We start from the raw sequence: 26346 nt of genomic DNA, 5'->3' as shown, positions 1-26346 counted from the left end.
TGGATTATAAAGAGGAATTTATTACTGGATTATAAAGAGGAATTTATGAATCATTTAAAAATAATAATAATTCTAGAGTATTTTACAGTACACTTCATGTGCATCACAGCAGAGGAGAACTGCTCATAATAATGGCCGGAAAGGAGAAATTGGAATGCCATCAAACACATAGAAACCATATGTTTGATGTATTTGATACCAATCCACTGAATCCTCTCTAGCCATTACCACGAGCCCGTTCTCCCAAATTAAGGTGCCACCAACCTCCTGTGATGTGCATAGTTTCCAGTGTTTGGTCAAGTTGTTGGCTATCATCAATGGAGAAATCAAAAAGCAGGACCCCTGATTGTGCTGACATCATTTCATTAGCTTCGTTTTATCATCACATTTAGTAGTTTTCTAAATAGTTCAGTATGCAGTAGTTACGAATATATCAGTTTGATTTAGGAACAGTTTAACTATTGAAAAGACAAGCACATTCATAATCAACCATTACAGATCATTCATAGAGCCACTCTATCTCTGGGGTGCATCTCAATAATGTGAAAAAAGGAAGGGAGACAAGGAAAGGAAGCTCCTTTAAAGTATGGAGATGTGTCCTCAAGGCTGACTCATGTGTTTCAGGGTATTCCTGATCCAATCAAACAGGTCCACATGTGTGTGAGCCGATCGTATCACAGCACAGTAGTCATCCAGCAACTCATACAGCTCACCTGAGACAGGGGAGAGGAATAAATCAATCAAACTTGATTTACACGGCCACTAGGAGGATATGAGGTTTGACTAAACACAGTGAGGGGAAGGAGGACTTTCAGATCAGGTTCCACCTCCTGCAGTCTAATATTTACTATAGTTACTCAACCACTGTAGTTCTGTGTGTACTAACTCACCCACTGTAGTTCTGTGTGTACTAACTCACCCACTGTAGTTCTGTGTGTACTAACTCACCCACTGTAGTTCTGTGTGTACTAACTCACCCACTGTAGTTCTGTGTGTACTAACTCACCCACTGTAGTTCTGTGTGTACTAACTCACCCACTGTAGCTCTGTGTGTACTAACTCACCCACTGTAGCTCTGTGTGTACTAACTCACCCACTGTAGTTCTGTGAGTACTAACTCACCCACTGTAGTTCTGTGTGTACTAACTCACCCACTGTAGCTCTGTGTGTACTAACTCACCCACTGTAGTTCTGTGTGTGCTAACTCACCCACTGTAGTTCTGTGTGTACTAACTCACCCACTGTAGTTCTGTGTGTACTAACTCACCCACTGTAGTTGTGTGTGTACTAACTCACCCACTGTAGTTCTGTGTGTACTAACTCACCCACTGTAGTTCTGTGTGTACTAACTCACCCACTGTAGTTCTGTGTGTACTAACTCACCCACTGTAGTTCTGTGTGTACTAACTCACCCACTGTAGTTCTGTGTGTACTAACTCACCCACTGTAGTTCTGTGTGTACTAACTCACCCATTGTAGTTCTGTGTGTACTAACTCACCCACTGTAATTCTGTGTGTACTAACTCACCCTCTGTAGTTCTGTGTGTACTAACTCGCCCACCGTAGCTCTGTGTGTACTAACTCACCCACCGTAGCTCTGTGTGTACTAACTCACCCACTGTAGCTCTGTGTGTACTAACTCACCCACTGTAGTTCTGTGTGTACTAACTCACCCACTGTAGTCTGTGTGTACTAACTCACCCACTGTAGTCTGTGTGTACTAACTCACCCACTGTAGTTCTGTGTGTACTAACTCACCCACTGTAGTTCTGTGTGTACTAACTCACCCACTGTAGTTCTGTGTGTACTAACTCACCCACTGTAGTTCTGTGTGTACTAACTCACCCACTGTAGTTCTGTGTGTGACCAGTAGGTGGTGCATGTTCTGCAGCTCTCTCTCCAAGCTGAAGTTCTTGAATGTGAAGAAGGCCACGCCCCTCTTGGCCCTGGCTGCAGCCATCAGCTGGATCAGAGCTGGGAGGGGAAAAACAACCAATCAGATCACAGAGTCATTTTGTGTGAATTTTCAGAGTGGGTCTCTGTGAGTAGAGTTGAGTTATTGTTTGGGGGGTTAGGAGCCAGGGTTAACAGTTAGGGGTACCTTTAACTTAAGGGTCAAGGGATAGCGGTTAACAGTTAGGGGTACCTTTGAGTAAGGGGTTAACAGTTAGGGGTACCTTTAAGTAAGGGGTTAACAGTTAGGGGTACCTTTGAGTAAGGGGTTAACAGTTAGGGGTACCTTTAAGTAAGGGGTTAACAGTTAGGGGTACCTTTGAGTAAGGGGTTAACAGTTAGGGGTACCTTTGAGTAAGGGGTTAACAGTTAGGGGTAACTTTGAGTAAGGGGTTAACAGTTAGGGGTACCTTTAAGTAAGGGGTTAACAGTTAGGGGTACCTTTGAGTAAGGGGTTAACAGTTAGGGGTACCTTTGAGTAAGGGGTTAACAGTTAGGGGTACCTTTGAGTAAGGGGTTAACAGTTAGGGGTACCTTTGAGTAAGGGGTTAACAGTTAGGGCTACCTTTGAGTAAGGGGTTAACAGTTAGCGGTACCTTTGAGTTTGGGGTCTCCATTGAAGGCTCCGCAGCCCCAGTTGCCCGTGGCGATGTCAGGAAGGAAGTCTGGGTAAGTGTTGTCATCTGCCTTAAAGCCACAATACGCCTGAGGGAGGATATTACAGGAGACCACCGACATCAGATTCTACTAATCAGCTGTAATCTGGCCCCTACAGGAGAGGAGGGTTGTCTCTCACCTTGTTGAGTTCCCTGGTGACCTGTTTCATGTTGTACTGTTCTCTCTGGTGTCTGAAGTGGAGAGCATCCATGGCCACAATCTGTCTGTGTAGCCTCTGCCACTCATCCCTGCAAACACAGGCAGAGCAATCAGGGACTTTAGTGTGTGTGTGATTGTGTGAGTGTGTGTGAGTGAGTGTGTGTGTGAGTGTGTGTGTGTGTGAGTGAGTGTGTGTGTTCACCTCTCAAAGTCGTCTCTGTGAGGCCCTACCCACTTAAAAGTGTCGCTGTAGCCACTGTACTGACTGAACTGTTGAGAACCTACAGAGAGAGAGAGAAAATGTGACTGAGGGAAAGGGAGGAGAGATGATATAACCTGTGATCACACACACACACACACACACACACACACACACACACACACACACACACACACACACACACACACACACACACACACACACACACACACACACACACACACACACACACACACACACACACACACACACACACACACACACACACACACACACACACACATACACACACACACACACCTGTGATGAAGAGACACTCATTGTCTGCTAGTTTCTCAGTGAAGAGTCGAGATACGATGAGTTCAGGGTTCATCAGGAACAGAATCTCCTCCTGAACCAGACCTGAGCCCAACACTCCACCTCCTATCATGTTACAGGCAAAGTCCACCTGCAACACACACACACACACACTTAGTGTTACACACTCACAAATTCACACACACACACACACACACACACACACACACACACACACACACACACACACACACACACACACACACACACACACACACACACACACACACACACACACACACACACACACACACACACACACACACTTAGTGTTACACACTCACAAATTCACAAACGCACACACATACAGCATTACACACACACACACACACACACACACACACACACACACACACACACACACACACACACACACACACACACACACACACACACACACACACACACACACACACACACACACGACAAACAGGCTCCGGCAGGGACTGGAGCAGACAGCAGATGTGTTGACACGAAGCTTGTGCCAAGCCAGTAGATGTCACCAACCTGTAGCATTCCTGCTCCCTGTTCCTCTATGAAGCCTACTGAGGAGACGTGGAGTTTAGGAACAGTCTCCTTACAACTGACACAAAGAGAAAGACAAGAGGGAACGTATTAAGTTCGTCTGTGTGTCTGTGTGTGTGTGTGTGTGTGTGTGTGTGTGTGTGTGTGTGTGTGTGTGTGTGTGTGTGTGTGTGTGTGTGTGTGTGTGTGTGTGTGTGTGTGTGTGTGTAATGCTGTATGTGTGTGCGTTTGTGAATTTGTGAGTGTGTAACACTAAGTGTGTGTGTGTGTGTGTGTGTGTGTGAATTTGTGAGTGTGTAACACTAAGTGTGTTTGTGTGTGTGTGTGTGTGTGTGTGTGTGTGTGTGTGTGTGTGTGTGTGTGTGTGTGTGTGTGTGTGTGTGTGTGTGTGTGTGTGTGTGTGTGTGTGTGTGTGTCTGTGTGTGTGTGTGTACCTCCTCCAGTTGGGCATGTCTCTGATGTAGCGCCTCTCAAAGGTCACCAGTCCACGGGGCCTGGTCGCTGTCATGGCAACAACAAGGGTCAAGTTCAGACAGGTAAATCTGGTTCCCACAGCAACTATTATCAGAGGGTATTCCTCATCGACACTCATCAGACTGTCTTAAATAGGTTCCTGTAACCTACATAATACACTTATTCTGTACCCTACAGTACACTACAGTACTTGTATTCCAGTCATTATAGTGACTATAGTAGTGTGTGGTAGTAACGTACCTGGGTCTGTGACCGTGTGGAAGTAATGAAGGAGGGCTCTCAGCTTCTCTCTCTTCCTCTCAGACCAGTTTTCAAACAGACTGACAACACAGAGAGATAGAGTGGTCACATGTTATCATCTGTTGAAGTTGGAATACTTCATGTTTGTCTCTATGTGTGTGGGTCCTCAGTGGACTTTGTTGTGTGTGTTCTGACCTGTTAAAGTTGATGGTGGGGTAGTTATGGTACTCTGCTCTGGGGTTGGGGGAGTTGCGGTGGGGGAAGGTGCAGTAGAAGGCGTTGGCCAGCAGACAAGCTATCTGACTCTGGGACAACGTGATGGACTGAGTCTGGCCCTTCTGGAGCAGAGGGATAGCCTACACACACACACACACACACACACACACACACACACACACACACACACACACACACACACACACACACACACACACACACACACACACACACACACACACACACACACACACACACACACACACACACACACACACACACACACATTTAACAGACTAGAGAACACACATCCAGTACCTCTACAATCTGTGTCCTACATAGTACACTACCTCTGTACCCTACATAGTACACTACCTCTGTACCCTACATAGTACACTACCTCTGTACCATAGTACATCATTCAGTTCCTATGTTGTTACCTTCTTGATATCGTGAGGCAGGTTGGAGGCCAGCTCTGCTATCTTAGGAAAAACAGACGTGTAGTAGTTCTCTTCTTTAGGTGCTTTCTAGAGGAGAGGGAAAGGAGAATATATCATTGTAAAGGGGTTGTTTTGGTCCTGGATGCTGATTTGTTGATTGCAGGGAGTTATTCACCCCAATCCCCGGGTAATGCCTGTTCCATTTGAAATATCAATGTGCATCCACTGTCCCACAGCCCAGCCAGGCAATTTATAAACTTAATCTCCCATGGAAAAAAGTGTCAAGACATTATTGTCCCATGCTACTAGGCTAGCATTTTGTTTGCAACAGCTGCGGTTTGTCTTAACCTTGCTGCCTGCCTCTCCAACTTGTGCAACAAAGTAGTATGTTTTAGCGATCTCCACTGTGTCATAGAGAGAATGAACATGACGAGACTTCTCAGCTTCTCTGAGCCAGGCCAACTCATTTATCAGCATCATTATAATGGATATATCAAAATAACTGGCAATAGAAACAAACGTAAAACAAATAAAAATGGACATAGTTGGCTGTCATTTCAGCTGCTTGATGTGATTGTGTGTTAGCTTTGGCACTCTATTCAATCAGATCCACTTTAGCCGACATCCGCATAATGGTTATTTTGACAGTCTCGGAGGTGGAACTGCGTTAGCGCTGTCTAATGTACAAGTGGTTTCTGGCATTATACCTAAAAAGGACACTGACAATGGCTGCATGAAGTCGCATTAAGTGAAGAGCATTTCGTATTATTCTGTATGTAAATCAGAGTCAACCATTTAGTATGATATGTTACGTTACAAAAACGAAAGTAGGGTGGTTGGTCAGGGTGGATGGGTGTGCGTATAATGAGAACGTCTAGCAACCCAAAGGTTGCGAGTTCAAATCTCATCACGGACAACTTTAGCACTTTAGCTAACCCTTCACCTAACTCCTAAACTTAACCCTAACCCCTAGCCTAGCTAAGCTAAGGGCCCTGGGGCTTAACACCTCGCTCTGCAACTTGATCCTGGACTTCTTGACGGGCCGCCCCCAGGTGGTAAGAGTAGGCACAACACATCTGCCCCTCTGATCCTCAACACGGGGTCCCCTCAGGGGTGCATGCTCAGTCCCCTCCTGTGCTCCCTGTTCACCCATGACTGCGTGGCCAAGCACAACTCCAACACCATCATTAAGTTTGCCGACGACACAACGGTGGTAGGCCTAATCACAACAATGATGAGACAGCCTATAAGGAGTAGGTCAGAGACCTGGCCATGTGGTGCCAGGAGAACAACCTCTCCCACAACGTGATCAAGACAAAAGAGATGATCGTGGACTACAGGAAAATGAGGGCCGAGCATGCCCTCATTCTTATCGACGGGGCTGTAGTGGAGCAGGGTGAGAGCTTCAAGTTCCTTGATGTCCACATAACCAACAAACTATCATGGTCCATACACATCAAGACAGTCGTGAAGAGGGTACGACAACACTTATTCCCCCTCAGGAGACTGAAAAGATTTGGCATGGGCCCTCAGATCCTCAAAAAGTTCTAGAGCTGCACCATCGAGAGCATCCTGACTGGTTGCATCACCACCTGGTGTGGCAACTGCTCGTCCTCCGACTGCAAGGCGCTACAGAGGGTAGTGCGTATGGCCCAGTACATCACTTGGGTAAAGCTTCCTGCCATCCAGGACCTCCATACCAGGCGGTGTCAGAGGAAGGCCCTAAAAATTGCCAAAGACTCCAGCCACCCAAGTCATAGACTTTTCTCTCTGCTACCGCATGGCAAGCGGTACTGGGCGCCAAGTCTCGGACCAAAAGGCTTCTTAGCAGCTTCCACCCCCAAGCCATAAGACTGCATAACAGCTAACCCCCCTTTACCCCTACCTACATGTACATATTACCTCAATTACCTCGACTAACCTGTAGCCCCGCACATTGACTCGGGACCGGTACTCCCTGTATATAGCCTCGTTATTGTTATTTTATTGTTGCACTTTTATTTTTTTACTTTAGTTTATTTAGTCAATATTTTCTTAACCCTTATTTTTCTTGAAACTGCATTATTTGTTAAGGGCTTGTAAGTAAGCGTTTTACGGTTTACACCTGTTGTATTTGGCGCATGTGACAAATAAAATTTGATTTGATACAAAATGGGTGAAGGACATCCACAAATTAATACATACCATACGAAACGTAACATATCATACTAAATGGAGTGTCTTGGATTTACCTACAGAATAATACGAAATAGACTGAGATCAGGTTGCAATCCCATGCAGCCTTGTTTACAAGTTGGAACACTGGAATACACCTCAATTAGGATAATAGAAATCCAAAACATTTTGTTGAATGATTTTTCAGTTTGAGCGTAATTGTTTCTATACAGACTACACTTTCTCGTCCTGAATGCGAGTAAGATGGGTGTGACAATGACCACAAGAGCAGTTGCTCACCAACTTGATGGCTTCAACCCAGTTCCACCTCTGACACCGCCAAAAGATCTGATTGAATCTCGGCCTTAGTTGGTTAGCTAGCAAAGGAGAAGTAGCTAGCCTTCATGGCAACCTTTTTGCTTAGAACATTTGGATTGGACGACCAGCTTGTTTGGTTAGCAACTTCAGAATCTCAGAACTAAAAACTGGATTTTGCCTGGACTATAATGTCTGGTGGAAAAATGAAATAAAACTAATTTACTTATTAAAATAACTTTTTCAATGAAAACATGTCATTCGTCTTTGTTGGTAAGCGTTTTACAAAAGCAATAAGGCCCTCGAACCCGGGAATTATTAGGAATAACACCCTCCTAAGGGCTGTTTCTCCGGCCCTCCGCTCCGTGTCGGGCCTCCCAGGTTCTCATGCCTTATTGCTTAATTCTACATAACAACACCATTAGAGAGAGTTCCTTCACAGTGAAGTGGTAACTGACCTGAACAAAGGTATGCAGGGCATCAAAGGACCATTGATCTTCATACTTTGGGTTGTATTTCTTTATGGCTTTCTAAGTGGAGAGAAACATGTAGGTCATAGTTAAACAGTACTGGTCAAACATGCTAACCCCTACCTTAACTCTTACCCCAAACCCAGGTTAACATGAGGCATGTTAGGAAATGTTAGGATAACGGAGGTGTGTGTGTGTCGTACCTCTACGTCACCCACTGATGCAGTGGTCTTCTTGGCCAGAATCTCTAGCTGTTTAGAGACCACGTCCCACCGACTTCGCTCAGAGCTGGTTACCTGGGAAAGTCAATCAATCAACCAACTAACCAATCAACCAACTAACCAATCAAGCAACTGACCAATCAACCAACTAACCAATCAACTACCTTACCAATCAACCAACTAACCATTCAAGCAACTGACCAATCAACCAACTAACCAATCAACTACCTTACCACTCAACCAACTAACAAATCAATAATTCAGCCAACAAACCAATCAATCAATTAACCAATCAACCAAACATTCAATAAGCCAATCAATCGACAAATAATGTATAAATTAAACAGTAAATGAATGAATCAATGAACACACCCATCCATTCTTGATGAGGCTTTCTGGTGAGCAGGGCATCTTAACAAAGTCACTGTGCCACACATGATGTCCAGAATGAGGTTTTAATGTCCTTTTATGGTGGAACTCATTCACCTGAATAGGGAGGTAGACAGAGACATGAATGATCTGTGAGAGACAGCAATGATTTCAACATACATTTTCTGGTGTAAAGATCCAGTTCACTCTGTCGCTTTAAAAACAATATTTTTCATTGAGCTAGACTGTTTTAACTATCTCACTCTACCTCCTCCTCCTCATTCTCTCCATAATCACAAACAAAGAAAGACACCACAGTTATTCTGACCAGACAGAGCGATGCCAGAGAGTCTTACATCTATGAGGACGTTGTGAGTTCTGCTGAAGGACAGCGGCTCCAGCTCCACGTGACACTGAGGGACTTTCTTCAGCTCAGAGAGAGAGCAGCACGACCTCTTCTCCTCCTCATCCCTCACTCCTTCTCTCGTTCCATCCTTCTCGCTTTCCCACCCTATATCCATCGCTTCTTCCCTCACCCCCTCCATCTCTCTTTCAGTTGTTCCATCCCTCTCTCCTACACTTGCGCCATCCATTTCAACTTCCCTCCCTCCACCCCTCTTTTTCTCCCTTTCCTCATCCCTTTCTCTCTCACTGTCTCCATGCAGTGATTTGGCGACCGGAGTGTTGTCAATATCGACCAGGTTTCCAACAGGGAACTCGCTGCTTGGGCGGCGTTTGACCTCCTGACCCCTGTCCTTGTCCTCCATGGGGTCGTCTTGCTGCAGAGCAGCTTTCATCTGGGAGCTGTGGTTGTTATGACCTGCTATCCCCAGAGAGAGACAGAGAGACAGGAGGACACAGGATGACAATTTAATGCTGTATTTGATAGCTGTAGGACCTTCAATAAGAATAAGTTGATGTTATTATAATCAATCCATCAAACTTTAATTGTCCCCAGAGGGAAATTTGGTTCGTGAGCAGCGGTAACATGATAGAAATAGTTAATTCAATAGTTAAGAAAGGTACGAGATTTTGTATTTAAATAAAGGGCTTCATTAACACAGGCAGCCCAATTCTGATCTTTTGCACAATTATTGGCAAACGATCTGATCTGATTGGTCAAAAGACAAATAATTGGGCAAAAGATCAGATTTGGGCCACCTGTATAACTCGTAGATTTAGTATTTCCAACCCACCTGTAGTGGAGATCTTGGTCCATTCTCCTTTAAGGAGGTCTTCTACTTTCACTCTCAGCTCAGACACTGACTTATTCACATCTCCAAAGTACTGAAGAGGACAGACAATGATGCTGGGCAAGTCTGAAGATACACTGGGACTTGAGAGAGATTGATAACTCTGGACAGAGAGAGAGAGAGAGATTTACATTACTGTAACTTCATATTCATATCATGTATAGGCCTAACAAGGCAGTATAGTCACCTGAAGGAAATGGATGTGATCCTCTGTGTGTGAGAGTTGCTCCAGCTCAGCATCTCTCCTCCTCAGCTCAACTATCTCCTGTTCCAGTTGCTCCAGTAGACCTTCAGCTCGACTCACTTCAGCCTTCTCCTGGGCTCTGATCAGCTCCTTCACCTCAGAGCGCCTTTCCTCCATGGAGCGGATCAGCTCAGTAAAGATACTCTCACTGTCATCCACTGCTGCATTTGCAGAGCGCTGTTAGGAGAGAGAGAGGAGGCTCCTTGTCAAAAAGTATATTTCCACTCAAACTGGGAGCCCAGACAGCCTGTTCCCTACAGTGGGACTCGGACAGTGGGACTGGAGAGCGGCTGCTCTCTCTCTTTCTGTCTCTCTCTCTCTCTGCATGCTGGGAGTGTTTGGTGCATGCTGGGAATTGTATGAGTGAGTGCTGTGTAGCGTTAGATATCCTGGTTTTTCTTTTAGGTTTCCTTTTCTTGGTGGTATCATTTTTCTTTTTTCCTCTGCATGATTAAGGTTATCATTATTTCTATTTAGTTGTTGTGGTAGAATTAAGTATATTGTTTTTCGTGTCGAAATTACCCTGGCTTTGGCGGGGATGGCGACCCACATAGGGACGCCGTCCCTGTCACTGCGGCACGGCTTTAGGTGTGTTACTGAAGCTACTGTCACTGTGGAGGAGTTTCTGGTCGCCGTAGGATATGAGAATGTTGCTTATGCGTCACAGATGAATAAAGCGGTGGTGGTTTTTCTTAAAGAAGAGCGTCTTGTTGATCGTATGGTTTAGCATGGCGTACTTCTTAAAGGAATGTTTATTCAAGTTACACCGCTTTTTTCTCCGTCAACAAGGGTAACTATTTCAAATGTACCTCCGTTTATTCCCAATGAGCTATTGGAGCGCGAGTAATTGCGGTTTGGGAAGTTTGCAATTTCAATTAAGGTTGTCCCGTTGGGTTGCAAACACCCGGCGTTGAAACAGGTTATGTCGTTTCGGCGACAGGTGTTTATGTTTTTGGACTCACCGGAACAGACTTTGGAGTTATCGTTTAAAGTCAAGTATGACAACAGACTGTATATGGCTTATGCTAGTACGGGTAGTCAACGGTGTTTTGAGTGTGGGGATGTTGGCCATAAGCGACATGCTTGCCCGAAAAGGGAGAAGACAGAGGGAGGGGCGCAGGTGGTCTTCGTAACGCCTGGGCCCACTGATGTAGGGAGAGGTGGGCCGACAGTGGTTGAGCAGCCACAAGCACCTGTTGCTGAGGAACAAGTTGTCCGTGTTGAGGGCACGGAGTTGCAACTTGTACCAGAGGGAAATGTTATGCAGCAGAAAAATATTGTTGTAGAAGGTAAGGACAGATCTGAAGAGCTATTTCCTCAGACTGGTGAGGAGTTGCCCAGTACGAGTGCTGTGGTACAGGAGGGGGTTCATGTGGAGCTAATCTCCCAGGTAGTGGAGGAGATGCCCACTATGAGTAATGGAGTACAGGAGGGGGTTCATGTGGAGCTAATCTCCCAGGTAGTGGAGGAGATGCCCACTATGAGTAATGGAGTACAGGAGGTGGTTCATATGGAGCTAATCTCCCAGGTAGTGGAGGAGATGCCCACTATGAGTAATGGAGTAGGGGAGGGGGTTCAGGTGGGGCTAGTCTCCCAGGTAGTGGAGGAGATGCCCACTATGAGTAATGGGGTACAGGAGGGGGTTCAGGTGGGGCTAGTCTCCCAGGTAGTGGAGGAGATGCCTGGTACGAGTGATGGGGTGCAAGTGGGGAGTGTTGAGAGGGATGTGGTAGAGGGGAGTCAGGGGTCTGTGGCCTCAGCTGAGGAGGATCAGGAGAAGGATATGGATATCTCTCCTGATATGATAGCAGCTGATGAAGACTCAATTTACAGTCTAGAGGAGGTAAATGGGTTCCTGGATCAGACTTTTGGGAAATCTGTCAAATTGCCAGATTTTTTTGATGTTGATAAGTTTGTGAGGTCAGCTGTGATGTTACAGAAGATGGTGGGGTTAGACCAGCTGAGTGAGAAGAAGGAAATTTGTTACTGCTGTCACAGCAGCAAAAGGTAGTGGGAAATGTGGTCAGGTCTCTAGGGTAGGGGGCAGCATTGGGAATTTTGGATGGAAAGCGTGCCCAAATTAAACTGCCTGCTACTCAGCCATAAAAGCTAGAATATGCATATAATTAGTAGATTTGGATAGAAAACACTCTAAAGTTTCTAAAACTGTTTTAATGATGTCTGTGAGTATAACATAACTCATATGGCAGGCAAAAACCTGAGAAAAAATCCAACCAGGAAGTGGGAAATCTGAGGTTTCTCTTTGCCTATCGAATACACAGTGTCTATGGGGTCATATTGCACTTCCTAAGGCTTCCACTAGATGTCAACAGTCTTTAGAACCATGTTTAATGCTTCTACTGTGAAGGAGGGGGCGAATGAGAGGGGATTGAGTCAGAGGTCTGCCAGAGAGCCACGAGCTGACCATGCGCGTTCACGTGATAGTTATCTTGCGTTCCATTGCATTTCTGAAGACAAAGGAATTCTCCGGTTGGAACATTATTGAAGATTTATGTTAAAAACATCCTAAAGATTGATTCTATACATCGTTTGACATGTTTCTACGGACTGTAACGGAACTTTTTGACTTTTCGTCTGCACCTAGTGATCGCGCCTCATGAATTTTGATTACTGGGCTAAACGCGCTAACAAAAAGGAGGTATTTGGACACAAATGATGGACATTATCGAACAAAACAAACATTTATTGTGGAACTGGGATTCCTGGGAGTGCATTCTGATGAAGGTCATCAAAGGTAAGTGAATATTTATAATGCTATTTCTGACTTCTGTTGACTACACAACATGGCGGATATCTGTTTGGGTTGTTTGGGCACTGAGCGCTGTACTCAGATTATTGCATGGTGTGCTTTTTCCGTGAAGTTTTTTAAAAATCTGACACAGCGGTTGCATTAAGGAGAAGTGGATCTAAAATCCCATGCATAACAGTTGTATCTTTTAGCAATGTTTATTATGAGTATTTCTGTAAATTGATGTGGCTCTCTGCAAAATCACCGGATGTTTTGGAACTACTGAACATAACGCGCCAATGTAAACTGAGATTTTTGGATATAAATATGTACTTTACCGAACAAAACATACATGTATTGTGTAACGTGAAGTCCTATGAGTGTCATCTGATTATCAAAGGTTAGTGATTCATTTGATCTCTATTTCAGCTTTTTGTGACTCCTCTCTTTGGCTGGAAAAATGGCTGTGTTTTTCTGTGACCTAACATAATCATTTGGTGTGCTTTCGTCGTAAAGCCTTTTTGAAATTGGACACTGTGGCTGGATTTATAACAAGTGTATCTTTAAAATGGTGTAAAATACTTATATGTTTGAGGAATTTTAATTATGGGATTTCTGTTGTTTTGAATTTGGCGCCCTGCACTTTCACTGGCTGTTGACGAGGTGGGACGCTACCGTCTCACATATCCTAGTGAGGTTTTAAGAGAAAATTAAAACAATGATGATGATTATGCCTCATTATTCCTCTTTGGTTTCTCTGTGGTTTCTTCTGCTTTTCCTTTCTCTTTTTTATATGGAGGTACTAAGCGTAGGTTCTGTCAATATTAATGGGGGAAGGGACAGGAATAAGAGGGCTTGGGTATTAGAAGTAATAAAACAGAAAAGGCTTAATATAGTTTTTCTACAGGAGACACATAGTGATGAGGCTAATGAGGTTGACTGGGGTATGTGGTGGGATATACTCAGTCATGGTACTAATTTCAGTGCTGGGGTGGCAATCTTGTTTTCCTCAGGCTTAGGGGTGACTGTGATATCTACAACAGAGATTTTTTTTATTTTTATTTATTTTATTTAACCTTTATTTAACCAGGTAGGCAAATTGAGAACACGTTCTCATTTACAATTGCGACCTGGCCAAGATAAAGCAAAGCAGTTCGACACATACAACAACACATAGTTACACATGGAGTAAAACAAACATATAGTCAATAATACAGTGAAAAAAAATAAAAAAAAATAAGTCTATATACAATGTGAGCAAGTGAGGTGAGATAAGGGAGGTGAAGGCAAACAAATATATGTATAAATAAATAAAAATATAAAAGGCCATGGAGGCGAAGTGAGTACAACACAGCAAGTAAAATAAAAACTAAGAATAAAAAAAAAATAAAAAAAAATAAAAAAAATTCAAAAAAAATTAAAAAAATAAATAAAAATAAAACAATGGAATGGTTGGTTTGCAGTGGAAGAAAGTGCAAAGTAGAGACAGAAATAATGGGGTGCAAAGGAGCAAAATAAATTAATAAATAAATACAGTAGGTAAAGAGGTAGTTGTTTGGGCTAAATTGTAGATGGGTTATGTACAGGTGCAGTAATCTATGAGCTGCTCTGACAGCTGGTGCTTAAAGCTAGTGAGGGAGATAGGTGTTTCCAGTTTCAGAGATTTTTGTAGTTCGTTCCAGTCATTGGCAGCAGAGAACTGGAAGGAGAGGCGTCCAAAGGAAGAATTGGTTTTGGGGGTGACTAGAGAGATATACCTGCTGGAGCGCGTGCTACAGGTAGGTGCTGCTATGGTGACCAGCGAGCTGAGATAAGGGGGGACTTTACCTAGCAGGGTCTTGTAGATGACCTGGAACCAGTGGGTTTGGCGACGAGTATGAAGCGAGGGCCAGCCAACGAGAGTGTACAGGTCGCAGTGGTGGGTAGTATATGGGGCTTTGGTGACAAAACGGATGGCACTGTGATAGACTGCATCCAATTTATTGAGTAGGGTTTTGGAGGCTATTTTGTAAATGACATCACCGAAGTCGAGGATTGGTAGGATGGTCAGTTTTACAAGGGTATGTTTGGCAGCATGAGTAAAGGATGCTTTGTTGCGGAATAGGAAGCCAATTCTAGATTTGACTTTGGATTGGAGATGTTTGATGTGAGTCTGGAAGGAGAGTTTACAGTCTAACCAGACACCTAGGTATTTGTAGGTGTTCACATATTCTAAGTCAGAGCCGTCCAAAGTAGTGATGTTGGACAGGCGGGCAGGAGCAGGCAGTGATCGGTTGAAGAGCATGCATTTGGTTTTACTTGTATTTAAGAGCAGTTGGAGGCCACGGAAGGAGAGTTGTATGGCATTGAAGCTCGCCTGGAGGGTTGTTAACACAGTGTCAAAAGAAGGGCCAGAAGTATACAGAATAGTGTCGTCTGCGTAGAGGTGGATCAGAGAATCACCAGCAGCAAGAGCGACATCATTGATGTAAACAGAGAAGAGAGTCGGTCCAAGAATTGAACCCTGTGGCACCCCCATAGAGACTGCCAGAGGCCCGGACAACAGACCCTCCGATTTGACACACTGAACTCGATCAGAGAAGTAGTTGGTGAACCAGGCGAGGCAATCATTAGAGAAACCAAGGCTGTCGAGTCTGCCAATGAGGATGTGGTGATTGACAGAGTCAAAGGCCTTGGCCAGGTCAATGAATACGGCTGCACAGTATTGTTTCCTATCGATGGCGGTTACGATATCGTTTATGACCTTGAGCGTGGCTGAGGTGCACCCATGACCAGCTCTGAAACCAGATTGCATTGCGGAGAAGGTGTGGTGGGATTCGAAATGGTCGGTAATCTGTTTGTTGACTTGGCTTTCGAAGACCTTAGAAAGGCAGGGTAGGATAGATATAGGTCTGTAGCAGTTAGGGTCAAGGGTGTCCCCCCCTTTGAAGAGGGGGATAACCGCAGCTGCTTTCCAATCTTTGGGGATCTCAGACGACACGAAAGAGAGGTTGAAGAGGCTAGTAATAGGGGTGGCAACAATTTCAGCAGATAGTTTTAGAAAGAAAGGGTCCAGATTATCTAGCCCGGCTGATTTGTAAGGGTCCAGATTTTGCAGCTCATTTAGAACATCAGCTGACTGTATTTGGGAGAAAGAGAAATGGGGAAGGCTTGGGCGAGTAGCAGAGGGGAGGGCAGTGCTGTTGTCCGGGGTAGGGGTAGCCAGGTGGAAGGCATGGCCAGCCGTAGAAAAATGCTTATTGAAATTCTCAATTATAGTGGATTTGTCGGTGGTGACAGTGTTTCCTATCTTCAGAGCGGTTGGAAGCTGGGAGGAGGTGTTCTTATTCTCCATGGACTTTACGGTGTCCCAGAACCTTTTTGAATTTGTGTTGCAGGAAGCAAATTTCTGCTCGAAAAAGCTAGCCTTGGCTGTTCTAACTGCCTGTGTATATTGGTTTCTGGCTTCCCTGAAAAGTTGCATATCACGGGGGCTGTTCGATGCTAATGCAGAACGCCATAGGATGTTTTTCTGTTGGTTAAGGGCAGTCAGGTCAGGAGAGAACCAAGGGCTATATCTGTTCCTGGTTCTAAATTTCTTGAATGGGGCATGCTTATTCAAGATGGTGAGGAAGGCATTTAAAAAAAATGACCAGGCATCCTCTACTGACGGGATGAGATCAATATCCTTCCAGGATACCCCGGCCAGGTCGATTAGAAAGGCCTGCTCGCTGAAGTGTTTCAGGGAGCGTTTGACAGTGATGAGTGGAGGTCGTTTGACCGCTGACCCATTACGGATGCAGGCAATGAGGCAGTGATCGCTGAGATCTTGGTTGAAAACAGCAGAGGTGTATTTGGAGGGCAAGTTTGTTAGGATGATATCTATGAGGGTACCCGTGTTTACGGAATTGGGGTGGTACCTGGTAGGTTCATTTATAATTTGTGTGAGATTGAAGGCATCAAGCTTAGATTGTAGGGTGGCTGGGGTGTTGAGCATGTTCAAATTTAGGTCGCCTAGCAGCACGAGCTCTGAAGATAGATGGGGGGCAATCAGTTCACATATAGTGTCCAGAGCACAGCTGGGGGCAGAGGGTGGTCTATAGCAGGCGGCAACGGTGAGAGACTTGTTTTTAGAGAGGTGGATTTTTAAAAGTAGAAGTTCAAATTGTTTGGGAACAGACCTGGATAGTATAACAGAACTCTGCAGGCAGTCTTTGCAGTAGATTGCAACACCGCCCCCTTTGGCCGTTCTATCTTGTCTGAAAATCTTGTAATTGGGGATGAAAATGTCTGAATTTTTGGTGGTCTTTCTAAGCCAGGATTCAGACACGGCTAAAACATCCGGGTTGGCAGAGTGTGCTAAAGCAGTGAACAAAACAAACTTAGGGAGGAGGCTTCTAATGTTAACATGCATGAAGCCAAGGCTATTACGGTTACAGAAGTCATCAAAAGAGAGCGCCTGGGGAATAGGAGTGGAGCCAGGTACTGCAGGGCCTGGATTCACCTCTACATCACCAGAGGAACAGAGGAGGAGTAGGATAAGGGTACGGCTAAAAGCTATGAGAATTGGTCGCCTAGAGCTACTAGAGCAGAGAGTAAAAGGAGGTTTCTGGGGGCGATAAAATAGTTTCAAGGAATAATGTACAGACAAAGGTATGGTAGGATGTGAATACAGTGGAGGTAAACCTAGGTATTGAGTGATGATGAGAGAGATATTGTCTCTAGAAACATCATTGAAACCAGGTGATGTCATCGCATATGTGGGTGGTGGAACTGAGAGGTTGGATATGGTATAGAGAGCAGGGCTAGAATCTCTACAGTGAAATAAGCCAATAAACACTAACCAGAACAGCAATGGACAAGGCATATTTACATTAAGGAGAGGCATGCTAATCGAGTGATCAATAAGGGTCCAGTGAGTAGAGGCTGGTTGGGGTCGTGGCGATCCAGACAGCTGGCCGGGTATATGGCTATCGGTAGCAGCATAGGATGGAGGTCTGTTTGTAGATACCTCGTGCGTTTCCGTCGGTAGGTTAGTGGGGTTCCGTGTAGTGGGGTTCCGTGTGGTAGAGGGGATCAATCCAAATTGGCAAAATAGATATAGTGACCCAAGGAAAAGATAAAATAAATAAATAATAATAATAATAATAGTTGTCCAATATACTTGTTCAAATAGCAGCCGATAAGACAGCTAACGATTAGCGGGCCTCAGATGAGCGTTCAGGTAACGTCGGGACGGAGGTGCCAGTTGGATAAATCCCTCGGGCAGATAACGTCGGCAGTCAGTCGCGGCAGTCAGTCGTGAAGGCCCGGTGGGGTTCCGTATCTGCAGCAGCAACAAAAGAAACGGGTCCGGATGGTGATGGAACTCCTCAGCTGGCTAGCTCCAGAATGATTAGAGTTTGCTCCGGGGTCGACGTAAGCCAATAGTCACACGGTTTGCAGCTAGCTAGCTGCGAAATCAAGGTACAAGTGTCCAGAGCCTGCGGCTGGAATCCGGGGAAACTGAGAGAAAAAGAGTCCCGGAATGCTCCGGTCCGAGTCGCGTTGCACAAAAGTGCCGGTAGATTATCGAGCTAAAGGAATAGCTGATGACCACTAAACGTGGGCAGCTGAAACACCAACGCTAGCCAGCAAACCGGCTAATTTCGGGGCAGCTACAGATTAGCTTCTGGCTAGCTATCGGAGTAGCTTCTGGTTAAGCTTTCAGGCTAGCTTCTGAATTAGCCCCTGGCTAGCTTCCACGATGGATTTTCAGATTGAGGTAAGTAATACTTTTTGTAATTGGTGAAGCGGGTTGCAGGAAAGCTTTTGCAGGAAAGCTTTTGTAGTTGAGTTCTTGGATAATAAAATAGATAAAAGATATGCGAAGAAAGGTGTAAATATATATATATACAGGACACGAACAATACGGAACAGAAAAAGACGTCTGAACTGCTAAGCTACCTTGGATTATTATGGATTGTCATGGGTCGGGTTTTATTGGTCAAGGCGGATGTTATGTTTTTTAAATATTTGTTTTATTTTTATGTTTATGCTCCTAATGAGGGTACAGAGTGTATTGCTGTATTTGATAAAATAAAGGAAACCTTAAGACAGTGTGACCAAGAGGGGTGTATGGTTTTAGGGGGGACTGGAACTGTACAGTGGATCACACTGCTGAAGAACCTCACCTGCGGTCAGCAACTTGTCTGTCTGGTCTATTACCTGAGTTTGAGCTTTCTGATGTGTGGAGAGTAAGGAATGCAAAAGTTAGGCAGTAAACATGGCTAAAAGTTAATGCAGGTCGTGTCAGTGCAGCAAGGTTAGACAGGTTATATGTATCTGAGCACTACTGTAGTAGGGTTGGAAGGTTAGACAGGTTGTATGTATCTGAGCACTACTCTAGTAGGGTTGGAAGGTTAGACAGGTTGTATGTATCTGAGCACTACTCTAGTAGGGTTGGAAGGTTAGACAGGTTATATGTATCTGAGCACTACTGTAGTAGGGTTGGAAGGTTAGACAGGTTGTATGTATCTGATCACTACTCTAGTAGGGTTGGAAGGTTAGACAGGTTATATGTATCTGAGCACTACTCTAGTAGGGTTGGAAGGTTAGACAGGTTGTCTGTATCTGAGCACTACTCTAGTAGGGTTGGAAGGTTAGACAGGTTATATGTATCTGAGCACTACTCTAGTAGGGTTGGAAGGTTAGACAGGTTATATGTATCTGAGCACTACTCTAGTAGGGTTGGAAGGTTAGACAGGTTGTCTGTATCTGAGCACTACTCTAGTAGGGTTGGAAGGTTAGACAGGTTGTATGTATCTGAGCACTACTCTAGTAGGGTTGGAAGGTTAGACAGGTTATATGTATCTGAGCACTACTCTAGTAGGGTTGGAAGGTTAGACAGGTTATATGTATCTGAGCACTACTCTAGTAGGGTTGGAAGGTTAGACAGGTTGTATGTATCTGAGCACTACTCTAGTAGGGTTGGAAGGTTAGACAGGTTGTATGTATCTGAGCACTACTCTAGTAGGGTTGGAAGGTTAGACAGGTTGTATGTATCTGAGCACTACTCTAGTAGGGTTGGAAGGTTAGACAGGTTGTATGTATCTGAGCACTACTCTAGTAGGGTTGGAAGGTTAGACAGGTTGTATGTATCTGAGCACTACTCTAGTAGGGTTGGAAGGTTAGACAGGTTGTATGTATCTGAGCACTACTGTAGTAGGGTTGGAAGGTTAGACAGGTTGTATGTATCTGAGCACTACTCTAGTAGGGTTGGAAGGTTAGACAGGTTGTATGTATCTGAGCACTACTCTAGTAGGGTTGGAAGGTTAGACAGGTTGTATGTATCTGAGCACTACTCTAGTAGGGTTGGAAGGTTAGACAGGTTATATGTATCTGAGCACTACTCTAGTAGGGTTGGAAGGTTAGACAGGTTGTATGTATCTGAGCACTACTCTAGTAGGGTTGGAAGGTTAGACAGGTTGTCTGTATCTGAGCACTACTCTAGTAGGGTTGGAAGGTTAGACAGGTTGTATGTATCTGATCACTACTCTAGTAGGGTTGGAAGGTTAGACAGGTTGTCTGTATCTGAGCACTACTCTAGTAGGGTTGGAAGGTTAGACAGGTTATATGTATCTGAGCACTACTCTAGTAGGGTTGGAAGGTTAGACAGGTTATATGTATCTGAGCACTACTCTAGTAGGGTTGGAAGGTTAGACAGGTTGTCTGTATCTGAGCACTACTCTAGTAGGGTTGGAAGGTTAGACAGGTTATATGTATCTGAGCACTACTCTAGTAGGGTTGGAAGGTTAGACAGGTTGTATGTATCTGAGCACTACTCTAGTAGGGTTGGAAGGTTAGACAGGTTATATGTATCTGAGCACTACTGTAGTAGGGTTGGAAGGTTAGACAGGTTGTATGTATCTGAGCACTACTCTAGTAGGGTTGGAAGGTTAGACAGGTTGTATGTATCTGAGCACTACTGTAGTAGGGTTGGAAGGTTAGACAGGTTGTATGTATCTGAGCACTACTCTAGTAGGGTTGGAAGGTGTGATATTACTCCTGTGGGTTTCTCTGATCACCATATTGTTACTGTTGATATTCACTTGTCCTGTCCTCGAATGTCATCACCTTATTGGTATTTTATTGTTAAGTTGTTACATGATGTCATGTTTTGTGAAAGGTTTTGTTGTTTTGGGAAAAATGGAGGGTTACAAAAGTGAATTTTGAGTCCTTGAGACAATGGTGGGAGGTTGGGAAGGCCCAAATACGATTGATTGTTTTGTCAACAGTATACTGCCCTGTCTCGTATTGAAGTTAAAGAGACTATCAGGGCCCTTGAACAGGACATCAAATTTATTGAATTGAAGTTGCTCACACAGAATGACCCCGGACTAGTTATGAACTTACAGGACAAGAGACATGAACTGAGGTCGTTTTTACATGAAAGAGTGAAGGGTGCCTTGATTAGGTCTTGTTTTGCTACCCTCAAGGATATGGATGCTCCTAACCTAGGACAGTCGACATTGCAACGTAAACAGATGGTTTGCCTTCGTCTCCCTGATGGGAAGGTGACTACGGATGACAGTGAAATGCGCCAACATGCCGTGGATTTCTACTCTGCCCTCTATAAGGCGGAGGATTGTGACTCTCTGTGTACTGAACAGTTGTTATACGGTCTTTCTCAATTGGGACCAGAGCAGAGAGTTGCTTTGGACTCTGACTTTACTCTGCATGAGCTGTCAACAGCAGTTATGCAGCTCTCATCAGGCCGAGCCCCTGGCATCGATGGTTTACCATCTGAGTTCTATAAGCACTTTTGGGGGTCTATTGGGGAGGATTTTTATGAAGTGGTGTGTGGATCTTTTCATGAGGGTTCTCTTCCTGTATCCTGTCAACGTGCGGTGCTTTCATTGTTGCTAAAAAAGGGGGATTTGGCTCTTATAAAAAATTGGCGACCTGTTGCATTGCTGTGCGCAGAATATAAAATTGTATCTAGATGTCTCTCAAACAGGTTGAAAGAGTATCTGGGGCTGTTGGTCCACAAGGACCAGTCCTACTGTGTACCTGACCGCTCTATTGTTGATAACTTGTTTCTGATAAGAGATGTTTTAGACATTTGTAAACTGTCTGATGTAAATGTGGGTTTACTTTCTTTGGATCAGGAGAAGGCCTTTGACCGTGTGGACCACCAGTACTTGTTCAAGACAATGAAAACCTTTGGGTTTGGGGATGTTTTTTTGTCTTGGATGAGTTTACTGTATGCTGGGGCCTCGTGTATGGTGAAGGTGGGGGGTGGTTTGAGTTGCCCCATCCCCGTCCAAAGGGGCATCAGGCAGGGATTCCCAATTTCAGGGCAGTTATATTGTCTGGAAATTGAACCAATGCTTTGTTTTTTAAGAGCGAGGCTTACTAGTTCATCTGTGCCAGGTGTAATGAAGGGTCCCACGATAGCACTGTCTGCATATGCAGATGATGTGACAGTTTTTATTACAGGGGTTGAGGATGTTAAGGTTCTCTCAAACGCTTTAAAGGTGTATGAGGTGGCCTCCTCAGCTAGAGTCAATTGGGAAAAGAGTGAATCGCTGTGGGCAGGTCAGCTTCAGATAGGGTCCGCTCCACAGTTACCAGGGAGGCTTCAGTTGGGGTCCGCTCCACAGTTACCAGGGGGGCAACAGTGGGGCAGAGATAATACCCAAATTCTTATTTTCAATGATGGCCTAGGAACAGTGGGTTAACTGCCTTGTTCAGAGCAACAGATTTTTACCTTGTCAGCTCAGGGATTTGATCTTGCAACCTTTCGGTTACAAGTCCAACACTCTCACCACTAGGCTACCTGCCGTGTTGGGTACAGGTGCATCCCCAAAAGGTTGTTGGCGGTCTTTATACAAACTGCCTCACAAACTGACAGCTGACCTCCAATGGAGGATAATACCATTGGCAACTGGCTTTTGATACAGTTGATCATGCTATACTAAGGCAGAGATTGTTGAGTGTAGGTCTTTCGGAGCATGCAGTTGCATGGTTTGCTAACTATCTGTCTGATAGAACTCAGTGCACTCAATTTGATGGGCTTATGTCTGTTAAATTGTCTGTCCTTAATGGTGTGCCCCAAGGCTCTGTACTTGGTCCTCTCTTATTCACTATTTATATAAATGATTTAGACAAAAATGTCCAAAATGCACAACTTCATTTTAATGCTGATGATACTGTTATTTACTGTTGTGCCTCGTCTCTTACAAAAGCTTTCCAGAACTTGCAAACTGCTTTTTATACTGTTCAACATACCTTGTGTCAATTGAAGCTTATCCTCAATACTGACAAAACTAAACTAATGGTGTTTTCTAATGCAAGAAATAGACCTCTGAACCTTTCACCTATTACTACCTGTCAGGGCAAGGAGATTGAGGTTGTAACCTCATATAAATATCTTGGAATTCTAATTGATGATGGCCTCTCTTTTAAATTGCATATTCAACAACTTACAAAAAAATTGAAGCTGAAATTGGGATTTTATTTTAGGAATAAGGCCTGTTTTTCTTTTGAAGCCAGACGGAGGCTAGTATCAGCTACATTTATGCCTTTACTAGAATATGGGGATATTTTATATATGAATGCTTCCGCTCAGTGTTTGAGATCAATTGACACTCTTTACCATGGCACTTTGAGATTTATTTTAAACTGCAAAACCCTTACGCACCACTGCACTTTGTATACCAGGGTAGGCTGGCCTTCTCTAGTCACTCGTAGGCTCAGTCACTGGTATACTTTTATTTACAAAGCCATTTTGGGTTTACTACCTTTTTATTTGGGCATTTTTATTGTTCAGAATTGTGGTGGGTACTCTCTTCGTTCGCTGGACTTTATCCTGCTAACTGTTCCAAATGTCCGAACTGGATTTGGTAAAAGGGCTTTTATGTACTCTGCGCCATCGTCTTGGAACACCTTACAAAATACTTTTAAACTGGAAGAACTTGTCCCGATTGGTGTTTTTAAATCACTGATGAAGGATTTTGAGGCTGATTCCCTGACCTGTCAATGTTTTTAATTTGCTGTTTTTGATTTTGTTATACTCTTGTTAATTCAATGGTTTTTACTAGATTACTTGTAGTTTTTCATGTTGTCTGTCTGTAATTTTAGTAATGACTTGGTGCTGCCTATCTTGGCCAGGACGCTCTTGAATAAGAGATTTGAAATCTCAATGAGCCCTTCCTGGTTAAATAAAGGTTAAATAAAAAATAAAAACATAAATTGAGCCAAAGCCACCAATATGCCTCTGGTACACCTGGATCCGACAGTTGGGGAAGGGTGTCCATTCTGTGCTGAGTCTGAAACTCTGGCACATCTGTTTTTACAGTGTCCCTTTACAGTTGGTTGGGATGATTGACCTGATCCCTTCTTGGTTCTCAGCTTTGGGAGAGGTTTTCTCTTCCCAACTGTTTATATTTGGGCTAAAGTACAGGTTTAGTCGAAAGGGTGTAGTTATTTTGCTTAATTTTGTGTTAGGGGCAGCTAAATTAGCAATATGGAAGACCCAAAAGAACAGTATTCGGGGACAGGGGTCTGTGGATGTGGTGGGAATGCTGGAGGGAATGTTGGCAGCGAGACTGAGGGTTGAGTTTGTCTATTACAAACTGGTTAACAATATTGATCTGTTTATGAGTATATGGTGTATTCAGAGTCTGTTGTGTTTAGTTACTGTGGAGGAGGATTTGGTGTTGTGTTTTTAATTGATGTGTAAATATGGTTTTGTATGAGTTTTTATTGTGTTGTGGGTTCCCAGACCCAATAAAGATGATTTAAAACTCAGAACTCTCTCTCTCTCTCGCACTCTCTTTAACTGGTTAACTCGAGGAGGGAAGTGAAATGGTGCGTCTCTTCTGGTCAATAATAATAGTCACCTTAAGAAACTCCACAGCCTGTTGGATCTCCTTCAGCACCTTCTCTCTCTCCTGGACATTCTGCTGACTCATCCCCAGCTGACTCTGTGGAGAAACACTCTTTATTGAGCTACCAAGTTTTATGTGTCCAATAAGTCACAGTAACTAACAGGATAGAGATGAATCTGGAGAAAGTCCCTTTGGAAAACTATGATCTATGTTGTTTGTTAAAAAAGGCCAGCCATCTAAACCTATTTTCTCACCTACATAACCTGTCAATCACTTAGCAAACAGTTACTACACAGTTGAATGTTTATAGTACAGTACAGTACAGTACACAACACAAATCAGAGAGACTGAACATTGGGCTCATGAAAGCTCATTCAGAATGATGTTTTTTTACTTTAGAAAAGGCTCATATCCAGAGTGACTTAGATGAGCAATTAGGGTCAAGTGCTTCGCTCAAAGGCGCACTGACAGATTTTTCACCTAGTCGGCTCGGAGATTCAAACCAGCAACCTTTCAACGCTATTAACCAGTAGGCTACCTGCCACCCGTATTCATAATTCTTCTGCTGTGGATAGATGTCATTTGAATAACTATGTTTATTTCTCTCTCCTATTAAACCAACCTTCCTACTTTGTCTTTATTTCTGTGTTTATCAGAGAGTTACCAACAAGTTGTTCTGGTCTAACCTGTTTCTCAGTCCTCTCTGCTGCACCTGACACTGTATCATGGCCTTTATGTTCATCCATCATACATTGATAACAGATGCATTGTTGATCGGTACGACAGTAAACCTCCAGCAGTTGGTCATGATGAGAGCAGATCTTCTTCTGTAGTTGTGCGGTGGCTTTGACCAGCTTGTGTTTCTTTAGTACAGGAAGATCATAGTGAGGCTGGAGGTGAGTCTCACAGTAAGACACCAGACACACCAGACAGGACATGAGGGCTTTCTGCTTTCTGGTCCCAGTGCAGAAATCACACGCCACATCTCCAGGTCCAGCATAGCACAGAGCAGGGGGAGCAGCCTGGAGTCCTGTCTTCTTCAGTGTCTCCACCACCTCAGCCAGCATGTTATTTTTCCCCAGAGTAGGCCTTGGAGTGAAGGTCTGATTGCACTGAGGACAGCTGTAGATGCCCTGATCGTCATGATCCCAGTAGCCCTCAATACAGCTTCTACAGTAACTGTGTCCACAGGGAATAGCCACCGGCTCCTTCAGTAGTTCCAGACAGACAGCACAACAGAACTGGTCCTGGTCCAGCAGAACTCCCTGCTGAGCCATTTAGACTGTTGTTGTTCACTCTCACACAGACAGACGACAGAGAGACTCAGATCAGTTTCGTTTCCTCAGAAGAGAGTTTGTGGGAGGGGGAGGGACTTCCTGGTTCTGCTAGAGGGTGGAGTTAGAGAAACAGAGGGAGGAGACAGAGGGAGGGAGAGAGAGAAAGAAACGCCAGCACCATGTATGGTAGAAAGAAACGCT

At 44.3% G+C, this 26346-nt stretch overlaps 1 protein-coding gene across 3 annotated transcripts; it reads right to left on the bottom strand.

The window, feature by feature from the left end:
- LOC139544535 (poly(ADP-ribose) glycohydrolase-like) lies at positions 1-26249 on the bottom strand. 3 transcript variants are annotated; one of them, XM_071351747.1, is made up of 19 exons: positions 25555-26249; positions 24881-24964; positions 10211-10444; positions 9967-10126; positions 9127-9593; positions 8774-8887; positions 8384-8476; positions 8169-8240; positions 5242-5328; positions 4781-4941; positions 4586-4665; positions 4306-4372; positions 3854-3929; positions 3290-3437; positions 2972-3050; positions 2750-2858; positions 2550-2658; positions 1846-1974; positions 1-713 (listed from the first exon to the last, which is right to left on the bottom strand). In XM_071351747.1, the coding sequence occupies exons 1-19, from the start codon at positions 26143-26145 to the stop codon at positions 601-603; spliced, it is 2973 nt and encodes a 990-aa protein (XP_071207848.1). In that variant the 5' UTR covers positions 26146-26249; the 3' UTR covers positions 1-600. The 3 variants fall into 3 exon arrangements, with proteins under 3 accessions (XP_071207848.1, XP_071207849.1, XP_071207847.1); XM_071351748.1 differs by having other exon boundaries at positions 9127-9590; XM_071351746.1 differs by having other exon boundaries at positions 9127-9600; positions 9968-10126.
- Positions 26250-26346: the final 97 nt, after the last annotated feature.

Source organism: Salvelinus alpinus, chromosome 18 (assembly GCF_045679555.1).
Source record: "Salvelinus alpinus chromosome 18, SLU_Salpinus.1, whole genome shotgun sequence".
In the NCBI taxonomy this organism is placed as follows: domain Eukaryota; kingdom Metazoa; phylum Chordata; class Actinopteri; order Salmoniformes; family Salmonidae; genus Salvelinus; species Salvelinus alpinus.
Note: the sequence above shows the minus strand (reverse complement) of the source record. Positions and strands in the feature narration are given on the sequence as shown.

What these genes read in the sequence shown, in the direction of transcription:
- LOC139544535 (XM_071351746.1), bottom strand. Translation starts at nt 26,145, where the DNA reads ATGGCTCAGCAGGGAGTTCTGCTGGACCAGGACCAGTTCTGTTGTGCT. An exon ending in CATCAGTGGGTGACGTAGAG is followed by an intron (nt 8,241 to 8,383) that starts GTACGACACACA and finishes CTCTCCACTTAG; the next exon opens with AAAGCCATAAAGAAATACAA. An exon ending in CCCTGCATACCTTTGTTCAG is followed by an intron (nt 5,329 to 8,168) that starts GTCAGTTACCAC and finishes CCTCTCCTCTAG; the next exon opens with AAAGCACCTAAAGAAGAGAA.